This window comes from Hippoglossus hippoglossus, chromosome 2 (assembly GCF_009819705.1).
Source record: "Hippoglossus hippoglossus isolate fHipHip1 chromosome 2, fHipHip1.pri, whole genome shotgun sequence".
Lineage (NCBI taxonomy): Eukaryota > Metazoa > Chordata > Actinopteri > Pleuronectiformes > Pleuronectidae > Hippoglossus > Hippoglossus hippoglossus.
The window spans coordinates 6,962,800-6,981,932 of record NC_047152.1 but is presented as its reverse complement, the minus strand read 5'-3'; the positions used below and the strand labels follow the sequence as shown (position 1 = coordinate 6,981,932).

Sequence of the window (19,133 nt, the reverse complement as noted above, 5' to 3'; positions counted from 1 at the left end):
CTTAGCCTCGTGGGCTACTTATAGACCTCTCGATGCTTTCAGGAGATCAAAGCGAGAGGGAGATGTGTGACGTGGTGTTTGTGATGTGAAGCCTTACGTAAATGTTGTGTGTGTCAGGTGAGGCTGGATTCACACATTCCTATCATGTGTGTTTAACTAATGATTAGTCAGAACAAAGTCTAAACATTTACTTTATATGGTGACTGAAAAGGCAGAAGCTATAGATCTACCTGTCTGTGGAACGCAGATCTCCCTTCATCTAATGGACTCTGTGTGTTCTTAGTGCTCATGGGAGGTGCAGTGCCGAGTTCGATGCGATTTTGAAACATGATGCATTCAATACGAATACAAATTGAATAGAATCACTTCCTGTTTGGCCATTTTTCCTTTTGTCGCTGCGATGCTTTATATATCGAGTTGAATTACAGAGCTTTTATTTTGAAATAGCCGATATGCAATGTATGAAAAAATAAGAAAGAAAGTTAAGAAATAACTTTTAGCTGAAAAACTGATACATTTTCTGTCCATAGACTAACTGATTAAAACACATTATTATGATTTAAAGTCTGAAATATTGTACTTACACCTCGAAGTGAAGCCGGCCTCCATCTTAATAACCTAATGATATAAAAAGTTGTATCATATAATGTCATATGTAAACTGCATTGCGTCACTATACGGTTACGTTGAGTTTGTGTAACCTCAGCTGTATAAGAACATAATCTCCTGGCTCCGCAGCCTCATCAGAGTCTGAGGCTGAATGCAGACATCCAGTGGCCTCCTGCCAAGCAGCCGGCTCTTAATCAGGCCAGACTTTGACTAAATCATTTAGAATTTGCATTTCACTTTGCTGCTTATTTTTAACTGTCTGCAGCCGTTTGAGCTCAAACGTCCAATAACCAAAGGGATTCCTCCTCCACGACCAAGTGCTGTCACCTCAATGCTTCAATCCAACTTTTATAATCATTTAATCAGTCCGGAGAAAATGATTCCTCCCCGTTCCCTCCCCGTCCATCTTCTCTCCGATACACTTTGTAAATCACTTACCGAGTCTGAAATAGATTCTCTCCGGCTTCCCCTCTCTTACCCCATTTGTGTCATCTCTCCGCAGGATAACGACAACGGCGGCGTGTATGATGGATCTCAGGAGGTATCCCCTGGACGAGCAGAACTGCACTCTGGAGATAGAGAGCTGTGAGTAGAAAGGCCGAGCGACGCTGGGGAGGACACTGAAACCGACAGTGTTTCAGTTTGAGTGAAACTGGATTCATTATTTTGTTTTAAGTGTCGTGGCGTTTGTTTTAAATATGTGGTGGGGGGTGTTTACTGTATATGACAGTTTGCAGACTTGCTTGCAGACTTGCTCACCCCCTATTATCAGGGACACGGCTGCCGCTGGTGTTCTTCTAAGCCAATTTATCACATTCAGTGTAAGATCTTTTAAGATTTCTTTTAATTTAAAGTATTGGAATCTTTTGGAGTAATAAAAGTGAAGCGAGAGCTGCCAACGACAGAGGAGAGATTTCTGCTCTTTCTTTTCTAACTATTTTGTGAACTCGAATGAACCCATTAACGACTTGACTTTCAAAGCAACGTCTGGTTGTTGGAAACGACTTCAAACGATTTTTATGTCTTCCCAAATGTCAGCGCATGGATGTTCAGCAACACTGAATATCTCGGTCTCCAGTGTTGCTTAGACAGATGGTTACACCTTGGTGTGTGTGCGTGTGCGTGTGTGTGTGTGCGCAGATGGCTACACCACGGACGACATTGAGTTCTACTGGAAAGGAGGCGAGACGGCTGTGACGGGGGTGACGCGAATCGAGTTGCCTCAGTTCTCCATCGTCGACTACAAGTTGGTGTCCAGAAACGTTGTCTTTTCCACAGGTAAATGCTGCACTGTGATGTGTTGTGTGTCTTTTCTCAGCCTTCACACTCTACACTTCCTTTATGGATAATGCACGACAGGCCGACAAGCGCGTGTTACATTTTAGATGATATCACTCACATCAAGCTCTGGCCTGTTTTCAAGCTTACTATTTAATCCATTTCTGCTGTAGACCTTTTTCGTGCCAAAGCTTGATCTGTTGATCTTTACTTCTCAGAGTCAAGGTTGTGTTTGTCGGAGCTTCTGATTAGGTTGATTTGAGGAAACACACGGTCTTTGAAGTATCTACCAAGTGTCTCCTCAACAGGCCGTAAACGCCGTGATTTAAATCTCGTCCGTGTGGAGGTGGCTCTTGACCTTTTGAGAGGTGATCTTGGAACTAATGGTTGTTATTTCTGGGTTATTTCCTGCTGACGTGGAAGGTGGCGCCGATCAATTCAGTCAGTCAATACAATCAGTGTCAGAGGAGCAGGTTGATCTTAAAGCCGGAGAAGATGGTTTCAAACATCAAGTTTTGTTTCTAACATGAAACAGTCTTGAATAAATACGACATAACAGTGTCGGGGGGAAATCAGCCCTATTAGAGATAATGTTTTCATCTGCTTGTGTTTGTCTGTTATTTAGCAGGATTACCAGGCCCAACAGTCCTCTTTATCAATCTTCAGTCAAGCCACATACAATTCACACACTCATAGATATCTAAATCTATAGTTATAATAGATATAATCTGCCTGATTCTTTGTGAAAATGTAAAACAAAACACTGTTAATGAAAGTGAAAAACAATTCCTGGATCTGCTTCTTGCCCGAGATGAAATGGGAAAGAGACGTCCCAGAGGATTTCCCGTCCTCCCACCAAGTTTCGTGGAAATCCTTTAATTAGTTTTTTGTTTAATCTGCGTTAAAGCAATGGGGAGGGGCGACAGCAGCACGTCCTTGATGGAGGTAAAAAGGCAAAAACAAAAAAATGATCATCTGTGAGATCACGTAAACTGTTTTAACTTTGGAATAAAGTTGCATCTTCACACATATTCTTCAAATAGTTTGCTTTTGAATGCAAAATAAATTCGTCGTCTTAATCAATCGTTTATTAAGGCAATGTAAATAGTTTTACACCTTCAAAATAAAAGTATATGATGTGTTTGGGTGTTCTTGTATCAGTTTTATGGTAAAATACATAAATCTAACTCCTTGAAACAGCTTGAAAACAAAGCCAACAGTAGTTTGGATGCCCTGCAGCAAATGATCCTCCGAACCCCTCGTGAATATTCATCGATGAAAAAAACCAAGCACAGATTCTGAGGAAACAAACAAACACGAGAAAGAGGTGCGGGGCTGCGAGTAAATGTTTTGACGTTGGCGTCGTCATTAACCAGTGTTGTGAAACACATCAATCAGTTTTATTTATAGACTCACAATGACGGTTTTTCTTCCCAGCGATCCATCTCTCATGGCAATTAATTAGAAGACAGGGCCACACCTTACGGCAATTTGTCATGTTACTGTACAGGAAAAAAAAAAACATTTGCACTATCGCATTTCACGTCGCAATTAATCTGCGTTGCTGTTTTGACGAAGTGTCGACGAGTAATTCAACAATCCTCGTGGCCCGCGGGGGTGTTTTAATATATTCCGTGAACTTTGGTGTTTATGTGCGGTGCGGCAGGCTCCTAAATTAATGAGGTTTTTTTTATGTGCACATCCAGGCCCAGATAGAGAACTTTATTGACACTCCCTAACCAAGTGCCATTTAATCTGGTCAGCGGAGACACATTCAGAGAGGCAGCTTCTCTCTGCCGCCGTGGCAGGGAAATAAAAAGCTCTGTGACATTTAGCGATGGCGTAATCCCTCACAGAAGTCGAGCCACACCCAGTCCAATAAGGACACAGTCAATCATTCTTTCAGGGTTTTAAATTTTTTCACATTCTGAACATCTCTATCGCACAAGTGTCTGAGTCACAGCTCCAGACATCTCATTGTTTTCGACCTCATTCTGTGTCTTTGTCTCAGAACGCTGCTGCACTGCTTTCTCCATCTTTCCCCGTACACACTGCATGTGTCTCCACGTTCATCTGTGAGTCTCCCGAGTGCACCTTTTTGCTCGAAGCAGTGCACGTCCCCAGTGGGGGGTGACAGTTAAACTTTAGTGTCCAGTGGTCTGCTCCACTGCTCTTGGCAGGATGTGTGAGGAGCGTCAAAGGCTCCCCCCCCATGCCGGCTAATGACCAGGTTTCTTCCGCCACCAGTCGGCTTTACTTCACTCCCCCTTTTTCCTTTCCTCCCTTCTTCCTATCCCTCTTTTCTGATCTGGTCTCACCCGCTCTATCGCTTCTTTCCCTTCCACCGCCTCTCCCCCCCCCCCCAGTATACATGCCCCAGCCACAGTGTATCTTGTAAGAGGTGTGGTTGGATGCCAATTATCCTGCTCTCTGACAGAAAAACAGCCCAGGATCCGTGGCATTAGATATTCATGTGCTATGAGGCCCACAACATTAATTATTCTTCTCTAAGCACACATCCAAACACTGCCTGTGCATGTACATACAGTGTGCACGTATGACCAGACATCATGGCTACATTACGTATATAGATGTTTAAGTGTGTGTTAGTGGTTGATCCCCTTTCTATGCGATGATTAAGGCTGTAAATATTCAATAAAATCCATATTTCATGTATTTTTGTCAGACCGGGCCTTGAAATTGTTCCCCCCATTTGTTCGGATTCTGAAAACATGAAATGCTTCATTACCAGCTTTTGAAAATAGCCCTGAAAGTAAAAAAAATCTTTAACTAGTGCAGCTCTGAAACTTGTTATTATGCCTCAAAGCTGTTCTTCTCCTCCTCTCTGCACACAAGCATGAAAAGAAAACTCACTCTCCCAATGATGTTTGGTGGTAATGACACATTTTGAAGACCTGAAATTTCACCACGACTTCTTTTGTCCTTGCTATCGGAAAGGGCAAGTATATAAACTATTATATACAACTGAATAGATGTTTGTTGCCATAAACATTTGATGAAACTTGTCTGTCCAGTCCTTCCATCCAGAACAAAGACTTTTCTATCAATATTTTATATTTTGCTCCAATGTTTTTGGTTTCAAAAAGGCTAAAAAAACATTTTTAAAACTGGATGTCGTCTTGCTTAGTTAGACCATTACCCCCCACACTGAGGAGGTTGCAGTAATCTTGGATGCAGTGATGGTGTTGCTGCAAGAAAGTGTCAAGTGGAACTGGTTTTTGATGGGGAGGTGATCCCTAAATACCTGCAAAGAACAAACCAGTGACAGACGTATGTCAATCACCATTTTTATCACGTAGAAGGTTACATGTATAGAAGGGAGAGGCTTCTTCTGGCTCATACCCTTCGGTTTACATCAGGTGAGGCAAACTCGACTGTGACCCTCCTGCCATGAGGGCGACAGAGGAGACAGCAGACCTCCTCTCCTTCTCCTCGAACTCCCATCGTGCCACTGTCGCCATCGAATCAACTTTCGAATCCTCCCCGCATCCTGTCTCCTCTCCTCCTCGGCCTCACACATGGTGTTCCTCCCACTCGCAGATGTTGTTTGGTGTAGCAGTTACAGCCGGTACAGTTCGACACCCACGCTCGAGCGAACCTCAGCCTCCTCGTTTTTCTCAAACCGCGTCTGCGTGCGCCACAGATACATGGAGACGGCCTTGGTTTGGAATGGAGGCTGGAGGAGCCGCCGATAAGGAGGCATTACATAGAGGTTAATGGGATATTTTAAGACCTGCGACAATCTGTTCCCATATTCACTGCAATGAAGCGTATGTTCAGCGTGTGGCAAGTTTGTTCACGGCTGCCAGAACTATGAGCCAAATATAGGCGGATCATCAAATGTGCTAAATAAAACATGAGTGTAAGCCTTCCTAGCTTCATGATGGATTGGTTTAATACAAATCTGATGTCATTTAAACTAAGCATTCATTCATAAACTAGAATGTGACTCAATATCGATAAGTATAAACATTTCTTTCAATAAAATCAATGAATTATTCTATGAGAAATCAATAAAAGTGTCAAAAATCCAGCTATCCTAACTTGAGTTAACTAAATCCTTAACTAACTCAAACTTTTAACTAACTAAAGAAAGTTAACAAGACACAAGGAGGAGCAGGTAATAAAACAGGAAGTTATGAAGTCAAGGTGCAAACAAAGATAAATCCAAATATCACATTTCAACAATAATTAAGTGTTTTTCATCTAAATTAAAAGGCATCATGACTAATTAAACATCAAACAATAGAAAAAAGAGGCATTTAAAAAGAAATTAAAAGATAAATTACCCAAACAAGACATAAAGGAGTGGAAGTAATAAGACATTAGTAATTATTTGAAGTCATAAAAGGCGAACAGAAGAGAAGAGAGTTGCTGCAGACCTGCAGTGGAGCAGAAAAAGTGAACGCTGCTTATCCGTGTTTAGTTTTGACTCTGGGGACCAAGCTGAAGTGATATGAACACCATTCCCATAACAGCCCATAACAGTATCTTCAGAAGTAAGAGACAGTGGCAGAATCCTGACATCTTGTGTGATCGTGTTATATTTATATCCTTCACAGCAGGTCACAGTGATGCTCGACACAAACTGTAAAACAGGTGGAAAGATGGTTCGGTTATAAATATCTTTTTCGGGTCAGGACAATACAGTAATTCAGCTTAGAGGTTTTATTCTTTCCCCTTGTTTCACCTGAAAGAGACGTTTTAGAGATTTATTGTAATTTCTGTAATGTTTCCCCTCATTCAGTGGCTTGTCTCACACTGATCCAACATGAAACATCACATGGAATGTACATGATCCTCATATAGAGTCGACCCCCTTTAAATGTAAATCAGTGTCTCAGTCAGTCAATAGCGGTTACACCAGATAATAACGTTTGATGAGCAGCCGTGTTTTACCATAACATGCTGTGATTTTTATTGCAATCTGACAGTGGAGCACTGAATATTAATGGCACTGTGTTATTTCAGAGTGACTCTCGATCCAACTCCACACGCGGCGCAGTCAATTGGACCCACGCTCGCCACAAGTAGCTTTGGCTGAAACCCACGGCTCGTAAATTACAGCATAATGGCCCCCGCTTCTCCTCCAATCCAAACGAAAATGGAAAAATAGCTAAGAATAGTGGGTGTAACGAACCGTAGATTCAATCCACAAGGAGACATAGGCTGCAGAGCCTGATGAGAAATCCCACTACCGCCATTACAGCGGAGTGTCACGCACACGCACGTGCAGTTATCAAATTCCGAGTCATGGGAAAGCGATGGGAGAAATGCTTCCTCATAGCAAATCACGTTTAGGAATATTGTTTTGTGTTCCTGAGTGATGAAGCAATCGGAGGCGCCGCGCCGTGCGTTTATGAAGCTTTTATTCCTGCTGTGGGGCCGAGTCCCACCGAATCATGCCATGAATTATGAGATGTGGAGAACTGATAAATCAAAATGTGCTGAAATCTTTAGCACCAGCGTGAATATTGTGTCCCATCATCATGAAACGGGGCTACAGTGTTGTGTGTGTGCTAGAGAGCGACAGCGAGAGAGAGAGAGAGATGGAGGGAGGGAGGGAGGGAGTCGGTATGTTTTAAAGCTAGTGATGGGGATGCTTGTTGCCATGGCAATAAAATCCAACCCATGCTGTCAGAGTTGTCATGGAAACTGAAACAAAAACACAAGGTGTCCCTGTGTGCTCCTTGGAATACTGTACGTTTGATGTTGCTCCTGCCATCGACGTTATCGCCACCTTTTTAAAACCCTGAAATCCTGCCACCTCTCTCCTCAGGTGCCTACCCTCGACTGTCTCTGAGCTTCAAGCTGAAGAGGAACATCGGCTACTTCATCCTGCAGACGTACATGCCATCCATCCTGATTACCATCCTCTCCTGGGTGTCCTTCTGGATAAACTATGACGCGTCGGCAGCCAGAGTGGCTCTAGGTAAGAGACAGCGGCGGCCGTTCAGATGCAGGTATTTGGTTTTATCTGATGAGGTCAGGGACCAGAGGGAGCCGCGAGCTCCCCCCCCCCCTCGCTGGTGGATTCCCAGAAGCGATGCTTCTTCGTGAACACAGAGAGAGAGACCGAGCTCCTCGTTCTGTTTGTGGGATAAGCTGGAAATTGGTGGGGCCGAATGTAAATGGGTTTGAAGCACATTTCTATTATGTCTGCGCGACCTTGACTCGGCCCTAACTAGGTCATACCTCATGCCTGTAGCTGCTGTGGTCACGGAGAAGCCTGCAGGAGCTATAAATACACCACATCCCTAATGAGCGTCATTTTCACTTCTTATTGAGGAGGGCCTGTGTGGGTGCCAGGGCCCACTCACTGCGGGGCTCCTGTGAGCAGTAAACAAGGCAGAGATGGACAATGTGATCCCTCGCAGGAGACTGCAGCTCCGCCTCGTCTCTGTTGAAGTGTTGACTGGTTCTAGACGACATATCAGGCAGGAGCAATAATCATAATGTGAGGCTGACTTGATAACGACCCCCTAAAACCAGAGGGTTGTTTAAAAAACTTTAATTCCTCAGCCTCTGAGTCATTTGATTGTACTTTTATTGATTTATTGTCTTTCTTATATTGTAACTGGGTTTTAAAAAGTGCTAAAAGCCTCCAAACAAAGTTTTCTATCATATGTGCCAGGGAAGGAAGAGAAGGTTTGACAGCTAACCTGTAGTTTTTGTTGGTTGAGTTTTGCAGACAGTTAATTAATGAGTGAAATAATAAATTATACTAATTACATAACCAACTAACATTTAGAGACCTCTACCCCTGAAGTACCCTATTGCTTCAATCATAGAGTTTTGAACAAGCTGACATTATCAGATTCCCTTCGGGGACTAATACAGAAGATTGTCTCCAAACTGGCTCAGATCCACTCCTTCATTCACCAGAGCCCCCGCAACGTGCAAACTTTCCCAACTCACCATACGTTGTGCCAAACTTCTGATGGCAAGTGAATGAAAATGCAGCTTCTGTATGTTCACCTTGTAATCAGCCTAATTTAATATCCTATATAAATACACATGGTCCAGTGCGTGTCAGGTGGTTTCTCGTGGAGTCTCAGGGGCCCCGGCAGCAAATCATGGCCCTGGGGAACGTCTCAGGCTTTGATCCGTCCATGCCAATTGCCAGCTGCTTTGATCATCTTTATGTGGACGGGTAATGGAACAGTAACGACCTCAACACATCATAATGCTTTTTGGAAAACACGCCGTGATCCATCACCTGTCTGCAACCCTGTTATCCACAGGAGCACAAAGCTTATTACAGACTGGGATGGATCAGCGTGCACAGATTTTAATTTGTTTTACATCCCCCTTAATTTGCCATGAACTGGTTAGCTTCCTTTTGTTCAGGCATGCATGCAATATCTGGTCATTACTGTACTGTGTGTGTGTGTGTGTGTGTGTGTGTGTGTTTACGAGTGGATGCACACGTGTGAAGTCCTGCCTACTGCAATATCCGGTGTGTGCCTCCTCAGCTTAGAGGCAAGTGAGGGTCCATTCACTCCTCCTGATGGATCGTTAGGACCATTTCACCTTTATAGTGCATGGGAATGTTTGTGTGTGTGGGGGGGGGGGGGGCGTGCAGTAAGAGCAGTGTAATGATCAGGGAGAAATCAATTCGAGGAGGCGGCAGGAAAACAATAGAGTTGTGTGAAGGGGAAATCTCATTTTCCTGGGCAGTTTTGAAGGATTGTAAAGTTACGCAGTCACGCCCTTCGTTCATCACCATCTTATATGGAGAGCGGAGGTGTGGGCATTAGCTGTAATCGGTGTGGGAGCCCACTCTGCGTAATGGTGGACTCTGAAGTCGAGAGTGGGGCTCGCTGGGCTTTATTCCAGACCTGGGGAAACTAATTTTTCTCAATCAGCGACTCCCAAAAAGATAAATGTGAGAAACGGTGCGCATGCTAACGAGATAGCTGACAATTTGTGGCGCCTGCAGGTGATGAATGGAGGCGTCCAATCAACGATGCTTTGATTTACCTCCCGGGCCTCGGCCCTTGCAGTTACCCATCGTTGGCGTTGCCCGTCCTTTATTGCATCCTGCATGATACCTTGTCCTCTTTATGATGTTGGGCCGTGTTGCTAATGGCCTATTGGCTTGTGATTAGAGGAGATTTGATTGCTGTGCGCCTTTGTTGCTGCTGTTGAGGTGGAAAAGAGACTCAGGGACATATAACGGGAGAAAAAAGGGGGGAGGGGATGGAGAGAAGAGGGGCAGAGATTGAGGCAGAGGTAGAGGAAAGGGGGGAGAGGATGATAACAGGAGGATGAGACAGAGAGAGAGAGGGTGAGAGAGACAGAAAAAGACAGAGAGTGAGAGAAACCCTGTAAACTATATTTCTCCCCGGAGAGTGAAACAGCGTGATGAAAAAGGAGGGAGGCCCGTGACGAGCGCGCGGCGCCTTGATTAAATTGTCCGAAGAGGGAGAGGATGAGGAATGGAGGGAGGAAGGGAGCAAAGGACAGAGAGTAATGGCATAGCCGAGAGAACACCTATAAAGAACAAGGCTGTCGTTAAGCAGAGGAGGAGGACGGGGCAGCGACACACAGCCTGTGCGGTCGAGCTAATTCACACCCACACCCTCTGACAACACACATACATTCACACACATGAGCGGTGTTAGCCTTGTAATGTGCCAGTAAATCACAGTAAGGGCTGCGGCGACCTTAGCTATTCCCCCCCGTCTCTTCACTGTACACACACACACACACACACACACACACACACACAGAGAGACAGACACGTACCCCAGCTACTGATAGACTCCATTTATTTCCAATGCAGACAGATAAAGTCGAGTGGAGACATACCTGCCACATACGTGTAACGAGATCAAATGTGGTGTTGATGTGTTGCAGGTCAGGGTTTGCATGACTGTGGTGACACGTATGAGCATCGGCTGCCACATGTGATTTGCACAGTGGCCCTAAAAAATACATGGTACATCACACACTAGATACATGACACATAACATGGTACATACATGTTTGTGTATTTGTTGTGTTTTCTGTCTTGGCTTTGCGTCTCTGTATCCACGTATCTTTCTGTTTTGTGTTGTATTTCCTTGTGTTTCCTGGACTTTGCCGTGTGTGTGTGTCTGCGTTTGCGCGTCTTGACACGTTTCCCTCATCCCCTCACGTCCTGTCAGTTCGGTGAGGATGTCGTGTTTTCCAGTCGCTCCTGCGTTGTGCGTTCTCTTCAGTCGCAGTGCGCCGCTCTCTCAAGGCCACGGGCAGAAACCTGCAGCAAATTCAATTCCCCCCTCATCTGTCTGTAATTTCTTCGCGAGTCTCACTTAACATCTCTTTCTGTCACGCTGAAGGTGTGAAGGTGCCTTTTGTGGCTGATGGCAGATAACCAGGCTCCTCAGTACCTCAGTGGTTAAGGTTACTAAGAGCCGGGGGCGAGACACATGCACCACTATTCTAATGAGTTATTCCTGCAGACCTTTGAATTTCAATGAAGCCGAGGTTACGCGCTCACCTAGTGAAATAAGAACAAACATGAAAGAGATCTGAAAATTGTTTTATAACGTTCCCCCCCCACCCACTCTCTCTTTCTCTCTGTGACTCTTTTAATCCCACAGCAAACATAATTTCTTTTTTTTCCCCTCACTGGGTCAATCTTCCTCTTAACTGGCAGAGGAGCCACAGAAGAAACACATTTTCTATAGTAACACCTCAGACATCTGTTGGAGTTTTCTCCGACGTGACCTTAAGGTTCCTGAGGAGATGTAGCATCTGCTGAGATGCTGGAGAAATCCTCTACGAGTGGTTTACGCTATGACAGGTTTCCAACTAATTAATCCCCAGATTTACTGTCCAGGATAGACTGGTACGGAAATGAAAAAACTATAGCCTATCCTATAAATGAAGCTGAAAGAAATAAACCAGGTAGAACTGTTGTTTTGTTTGAAAGCATCACTTGAGAAATGAGGAAAATCTAACCCGTAGTTTGTTCCTCCTCACAGGCATCACCACGGTGCTCACCATGACAACCATCAACACCCACTTGAGGGAGACGCTGCCCAAGATCCCCTACGTCAAGGCCATCGACATGTACCTGATGGGCTGCTTCGTCATGGTCTTCCTCGCCCTGCTCGAGTACGCCTTCGTCAACTACATCTTCTTCGGGCGGGGCCCTCAGATGCAAAAGAAGCTGGCGGAGAAGGCGGAGAAGGCCAACAACGAGCGGGCGGCCAAGTACGACGCTGCGAGGGTGAGTCGGGATGTGATGACGGAACGTTTGTGATTCTTTTTTAACGTGAAGCTGACTAGAACTGTCAGTGGGTAGATGGATTGAAGTAAATCAATAAATAAACAACACTGAATGTGTAGGTTGAAGGTTAGAATGTGGAGCTTGTTGTTAATGATTTCTGTAGAAATGTTCTTTGCCTGTAGGATCCATGTTGAATGAAGAAAGAGTCTGGTTTGAATGTTTCTTTACTTCTGCAGAACATGGAAATGACCCTAAGTGGACCAAGTCTCAAATGCATACATATTTCTTCTTCTTAACCCTTTTTCCTCAGCAGAAGTCCCAACAGGAGAATGTTCGACTTATTAAACTTGATTGCACGTTGTTTTTAGGCACATGTTTCCGCACCGGAGCCAAAAATCTGTTGGTTTTCAGGTTTTTTCTTCCCCCACTTGTGGCTGAATATCTCTATCTCCTCAGGAGGCAGGTTGTAGGACCGCGTCCCTTAAACGGTCCAATCAGGTTAAAGGTCTTCGCCACTCACGCTCGGTGAGTTGTCTGTTCAGTGGGACTCTTCAACCTCCTCGAGTCAACTCTGCCATTGCCATTCGCTGACATGGATGTTTTTATTTTTTATATTATTTTAGATTTTCTTTTGCCTTAATGCAAAACTCTTCTCCATCCATGCAATGAGTCAAGCGACAACAGACATCTCCATGACGCCGAGTATCCATTCGGACTTTTTCTTCCACCGCATTGAAACGACCCTCATGCTCGATTCCTCCGTCGTGCACATTGTCGCTGCAGATCCGAGCCTGTTTCTCCTTTCAGAGCTGAATGCATGCTGTCTGTGGATCCTCATTGAAATCATCATTGCCAGCCACATTTCTCATGTCAGGACGCTGTGAATCAGTCGGAGCGGGTGTAGAGAAAGTATGTAATGGTGCACATGTGCTTTGCTGTTTTACAGCTCACCGCTGATCAGCCAGTTTAAAACAAAGGGAAATGTGAAGCTCCATTTGCATGAACGACCGCCATCGACCATTGCTGTTGATTTGCTTTGTGGCGCACACATCACAGGCATGGAGTGTGACACTGTGTGGTTTCATTCAAGTGTAGAAGGGGGGGGGGTGCGTAATGATTATATTGCTGCAGTCAAGGGAAAAACTCACCTCCTGTGACCTGTACCAATTGTACCACTATATTCTTAAATGCACTTCTTGTCAACGTACTAAGACTGACTGTCACTGACTCAGTGGACCTCTGTGTCATATCAAACACTGGTTGGGCCTGAAACTGCTCCACTGTTCCGTATGAACTTTTCAATCCAGAAAAAAAAAGGTTTCATAGTGACGCTGCACCGATTTAAAGAATCGACAGGTAGTCGTAACTGCAATTTTCACGTTATGTCAAATCAGGAGCCAAAGCCAAGCATTCGATCATTGGACGGATTATGAGGCAACAGGCCTCTGGGCACAGACTTGTAAAGGCCAACTGTGCCTCCTGCATATTAATGACTAGTAGACACCCAAATGAAAAGAGACAGTCTCTTTGTGGCTCTGATTGACTTTTCAACAAGAGAGCTCCGACCCCTCAGAGCCCTGAGCCCGTCCCCAGCAGGCCCCTCCAGTAATCTACCAGGATGACGTCCACATGTTGTTACCTCGAGTGCCTTAAAACTTACCGTAGATTCCTCTTTAGCTGTTTCCTTTTCTTTGAACTGAATGATTTTAATGTCCTCATTCCACCGTCCATTCAGGCGGAGCCCCACGGCCACGGGAACATCCTGCTCACCACACTGGAGATCCACAACGAAGTGGGGAGCGGCGAGATCACCACCAGCTTGGCGGACATTAGGAACTCTCAGTCCATGGTGCAGTTGGACAGCACGGCCTCGACGCACATCCAGTACCGGAAGCAGAGCAGCGGCAATGGGCCGCGTTCCGGCAGCCGCCCCTCTCTGGACCGGTCTGCGCAGATGAAGCGCAGCCGCCTGCGCAGGCGGTCTTCGCAGCTCAAAATCAAAATCCCCGACCTGACGGATGTAAACGCCATCGACCGCTGGTCACGGATCATCTTCCCCTCTGTTTTCTCACTGTTCAACCTTGTATACTGGCTCTACTATGTGTGATTGGACCGTTTTGTTGAGGTGTTTGGTGTCGTATCATTTTTATTTTAATTTTGTTTGATTTTCTTCCTTTTTCTGTTGCTTTTATACACGATGGAATATGTCTGGAATTTGTAGAGTTAAAAGACTGAAGCAGCACAAGACAAAACAAAAAAAAAAGACTGAGAAAGACGCCCGAGTTTTGGACCAAGTTCTCGTCGAAGTAGTTTTTATATTTGAAGTCGTTGAATCCTTAGTATTGAGGTCTTTTTATTTTCTGAAGTATGTACTGTAACTGGGACTTGTGACCATTTCCCAACACTCTCCCTCTCAGTAACGTGTAAATAGACAGATACAAAGCCAGCAATTGAATAAATGATACAGTGTTTGCAAAAAAAAAGCCAAACGAAGGATGAAAAAAGTCGATGCAAAGATTTTTCTAATCACAAAAAAACTTTATACAACACAGGAGGTCTGATAAGTGCGAACAATTTCTAAAAACTTCATTAGCCAAACTAATGCACGTACGTTTGACTGGTACCCTATGCACTCTTAATGCATGCAATGATCAGCCATAGTGGAACAGTAATGGCACAACTTTACAGAAGAGACTCTGTTGATGTGTATTTGTTTATAACGTCGATAATATATAATATACTTGCTATTGACTTTATGGTTGATCTGGGGAACCTTTACACAAACACGTTCATTTAAAGGAGAGGACGTCGCCGCCCTCTGTTCAGGACGACTGTGACTCAGGTTCGGAATTTTGTGCTATTTGGCATCTTGTCCTCGACAAAAGAAGAGTGTCACTGAAATATCCTATTTTTATTTGTTTTTCGTAATTTGATACGTAGATTTAAAGAAAGAGAAGAAGCACAAATACGAGTAAAACTGCCATTTTTCACTTCTAACTTCTCGCAGCGGCGCTTCAAGTGACAGAATTGCACTCAAATTGTCTCAAACTTCCTCGAACTTACTTTCAAACAACTGCCAAGGGCCTTTTGGGCGACACGGTTACTCAACCCATGAAATATGATAGTATTTTTGTACTCTGTGTCTTCAGGTATTCATTTGACTTCTTGTTTTCTTTTGCTCAATACTAACTCTGCTGTGACGATGGAGTGGAGGAATGAAAACCCAATGTTTTTGTACATAAGTACATAGGTGTGTGTGTATATACATAAATGTGTATATATACTGTGTGTACAACCCAAAATGAAAAGGATCAAATATGAAGAGTTTTGTGAGCGTCATGCTGACGATTAACTGTCAGACTATTTATTACAGATCAAAAAAAAGAGGTGAGGACTAAACCAGGGGTCGGTTTAGTTTTAGAGTATCAGCGGGGCACTGAGTTTCTCCTCAAACATCCACGTTGAAGTTCCACTCCGGAAACTGCGTATGTTCAATTCAGCATTTTTTTTGTACGCTCTGCCGTTCAGCAGCAAGTCACGCAAAGGGATTTCACTGATTCGGCAGCCGGACCAGACGCTGACTTACAAGCACACACGCTAGCATTGAATGTATCAGTTCCATTCTTCAGGGAGAGGATAATGAGCCATGGTCGTCATTTCTCCATCAGAATGTAACACGCCCATTCTTGCGTTGAGAGTGATGTAGGAATAGAGGGGGATGGCCGGTGCTATATATACACGAGTGAGTGTGTGCATGTGCATGTATGTTTGAGAGCGAAGGGGAATGGGCAGGGTGAGCTTGGGAGAGGAAGGGCGTGGGCAGACCGTTTCTTTTCTGCGCTTCTTGCTCGACTATGGACAAATGTCAGCGTATAATAGTATTGTGGATAGAAGTATCTCTCCTGTTACGAAAACCTGTGCCATTCCACCTGAGGTTGCAGAGCAAGCAACTGGCTCACGGACGATGATGTAAATCTGTCACAGATCCACGACACACTGTAATTTGTGCATGTACAAGAATCCATGTAGAGAGAAAACTGGTTGTCGGTATGTACAAGAGTCACTGACTGTCAGAGTTGGGATCAATTTAACTTAGAAAAGAAAATTTGTAAAGTCTTATGTGTAAAGTGTGATATATGACTAGGAACTGAATGTATTGTACTTGGATTGTTGCTGCATTGCAAATGCAATTGACTTTGTGGAAACAGGATTGACCTCAACCCTGATTAATATAGGTCTCCAGTTGATTCCACGTTCAAGTGACCCAGAGTGCGTCGCTGGTTTCTTGTCCTGTTTTCTACCGTGTAGATGGGGCAAAGTGTGCAATCCACCTGGATTCAACAGAAACGAAAGTTCAAAATATAAAAAACACCTTTATATAATAAACCAAAACTAGGAAGCCCATAGTTAAACCACATGTAAATCTGTACTCTGTTTACAAGTCACAAATTCACAATCCCTTCTCCTGTTTTGTAAGAAAACAAAACCCATCGGCGCTGATTGCAAAACAGTGGCACAGATTTAGCAGTTGGCTCTCTGATTTTGTGTTCTCCGCCGACCTTTGAGGGGCTTTTAGCATCTTTCTGAAAATGTGTTCACCCACGACGTGAAGTGACTCCTCATTTATCATATGAACTTCTGAACCTTGTGTACCGGTGATTTGAAAGAACTCAGATTGTTGCAGGCTAGCAACAAAGTTTTCATTTAAAAAGTCAAATCATAAAAGCATGGGATATATAGAAATTCAAAACACGCCTCTCCAGTGTGTTCTGTCCGCGTTCTGCCCGAACACTCAGAAGATGACTCCACTTTAGTTTTATGTGCAAAGAAATTGGTGACCTCACGAATTCAAGTCTCGGAACCAGTTTGTCCAAGAGGATTGAAGCTGCTCTGAGTAGTTTGGAGGTGAACGTTTGTACCCACAAAATGTCCAAACAGCAGAAAAAGCTTCAGTGTCTTGTAAAGAAAATATAAACAGACAGATTGATGGAACACTGGAGCTTGAAAATGTCTGTTTCGTAGTGCAAGTCACCCAATCTCCCTGGTTTACTGGTTTGCTTTGAGTCATGTGTCGAGATTTCAAGCAAGTTTCTGCAGTTGATCCGTGTTGGAGCCGTTTTTATTTATGACCAAACTACATAGTGCAGGTGAAAGGTCAAAGAGGAGGCAACTTATACAAACTCTGGATACTTGTTTATCATGCATGCGACTACAATTTGTAAAAAAAAGAAGATATTTTGCAAACTGACTTGTGCGAGAGCTGCCGACTGCTCATTGTAGAGACGACATGATGCCATGCGAGCCTATGTTAAAAAGAAAAAGACAAAAAAAGACTTCAGGTGTTGTATGGCCTTGGTCCCATAATGGAATGTGAAATGTTCTGTGCTGCCACAAAATGTACTTAGGCTTAGATTTATACTGTATATCTCTGTATGTTTCTCTTCCTTTTTCAATAGATTATCATGTGAAACCATCAATAAAGGAAATACATTGTACACAGTGTATTTGATGTTGTGAGCATGCAATACACGCAACAAAAATCTGCATATAAATAACAAGATGAAGTGCATTAAACTATAAATCAGTTTAATAAAGTCTAAGAAAGTTGTGTGAGTGCAGTAGTTCCCTGGATCCAGAGAGAAGGACGAGGTGGAGATTGTCAGCTGTCGAGTTCACTCCACAAAGATTCCCTCTGTGGCTTGTGAGGAACAAAGTAACATCAAAGTCTGAAAGTTTATTTCCAGTTAATATCACAAAGTGTTCAGATGGCCTTGTACCTCCCTTACACTTTTTTGACATTTAGTCCATTGGAAACGCTCCCTGAGGTTTGGATTCCATTCCTGGCGGTGGAGTGCCAGATGAAGAGGCTCAGCTCACGGTGCCATCAGGCTGTCGAATGGAAGCTGAGAAGGAAGATGTCTAATGTCCTTAATGGAAGATGTTTGCACAAATCACTAAAGAAACAAGTGGATCTGAGGTGAGAGGAAGCTGCACCCATCAGATTACAATGTGAATTGATAAAGAACGTGGAAGCAAATGATCAGAATCAGGTCATTAGAACGAGGTCAGAACCTAGGGACCCACACACATTTACACAGAGTAAGAAAAAAGGAACAAGGAAGGTGTATTATTGTAACTGTCGATGTTTGTTGTTTGGTTAAAAAAGTTAGAGTTTCAAAATCCTACAATGTACGAATTCCAGAAAGTGGTCTTCTAATGTGACTTCATGACAGCTCAGACACTGAAATTCAATAGATAACAGTGTTGATAATCCTGGTAATACACAGAGCAGTGTTACTTCTGATGCAATTGTCATTTGTAATGACAAGATGAAAAAAGTGTCATGTGTTGCTATTCTATATTAGGTGCCATTCCACACACTGTCAGTTTGATGACATACTAAACGGTGCTAGTTTTACGTTGATGTGGGGAAACCATAACATACTATGAAGGTTTAATGATATTTTGGACACCATAGAGTTGATATATTATGATACTAGTGATAGATACACATCTGGTGTTATTACTACATCATAGCTACTGTTCTGCTATTACCTTCTATTATGCTTTATTATTAATATTGATATCTGTGTATTCACATAGTTTGTAAAGTGTTTAGAAGATATTGTTTGTGACTAAATAAAATGTCCATATAATATAAATGTTCCTAAAATACGAAAAAAGTGAATGTTAGTATTAAAAGCAGAAAAAGAACAAATGTATATTTCGCCTTGGCCACTGACGGACGCGCTGACGTGCGGAGGAGGAGCGTGCTTCGTCACTTCCGGTGTCATTTGCTGGTCTGAAATGTTTGTGTACGGACTCCCGCGGCTCCTCGTGTCTCCTCCACAGACGGAACTGAACCGTCCTGCTCATCGTCTGAGGCGGGTTTCGAACCATATTCACTGTTGTTCACTCTGTGTTTGTCCCTCTGTCACTGATTGACTTTGTTCACACGCGGTGTCTGGTGCTAGTTTAGCAGCTTTAGCTTCTCTCACGCCTC

At 43.7% G+C, this 19,133-nt stretch overlaps 1 protein-coding gene across 3 annotated transcripts in view; it reads left to right on the top strand.

The window, feature by feature from the left end:
* The window catches only part of LOC117775378 (gamma-aminobutyric acid receptor subunit beta-3-like), a 30,549-nt gene extending 12,920 nt beyond the window's left edge, over positions 1-17,629 (top strand). The window contains exons 5-11 of one of the 3 annotated variants that reach the window (XR_004616260.1): positions 1,112-1,194; positions 1,750-1,887; positions 7,688-7,840; positions 11,883-12,130; positions 12,587-12,655; positions 13,866-16,736; positions 16,927-17,629. Coding sequence is in view for 2 of the 3 variants with exons in the window: in XM_034608469.1 (XP_034464360.1) it covers positions 1,112-1,194; positions 1,750-1,887; positions 7,688-7,840; positions 11,883-12,130; positions 12,587-12,655; positions 13,866-14,237 (1,063 nt within the window). In the remaining variant the exon portion in view is untranslated. Of the gene's footprint in view, positions 1-1,111; positions 1,195-1,749; positions 1,888-7,687; positions 7,841-11,882; positions 12,131-12,586; positions 12,656-13,865; positions 16,737-16,926 lie in introns of those variants that run through there. The other 2 variants (XM_034608469.1, XM_034608479.1) reach the window with 2 other exon arrangements.
* Positions 17,630-19,133: the final 1,504 nt, after the last annotated feature.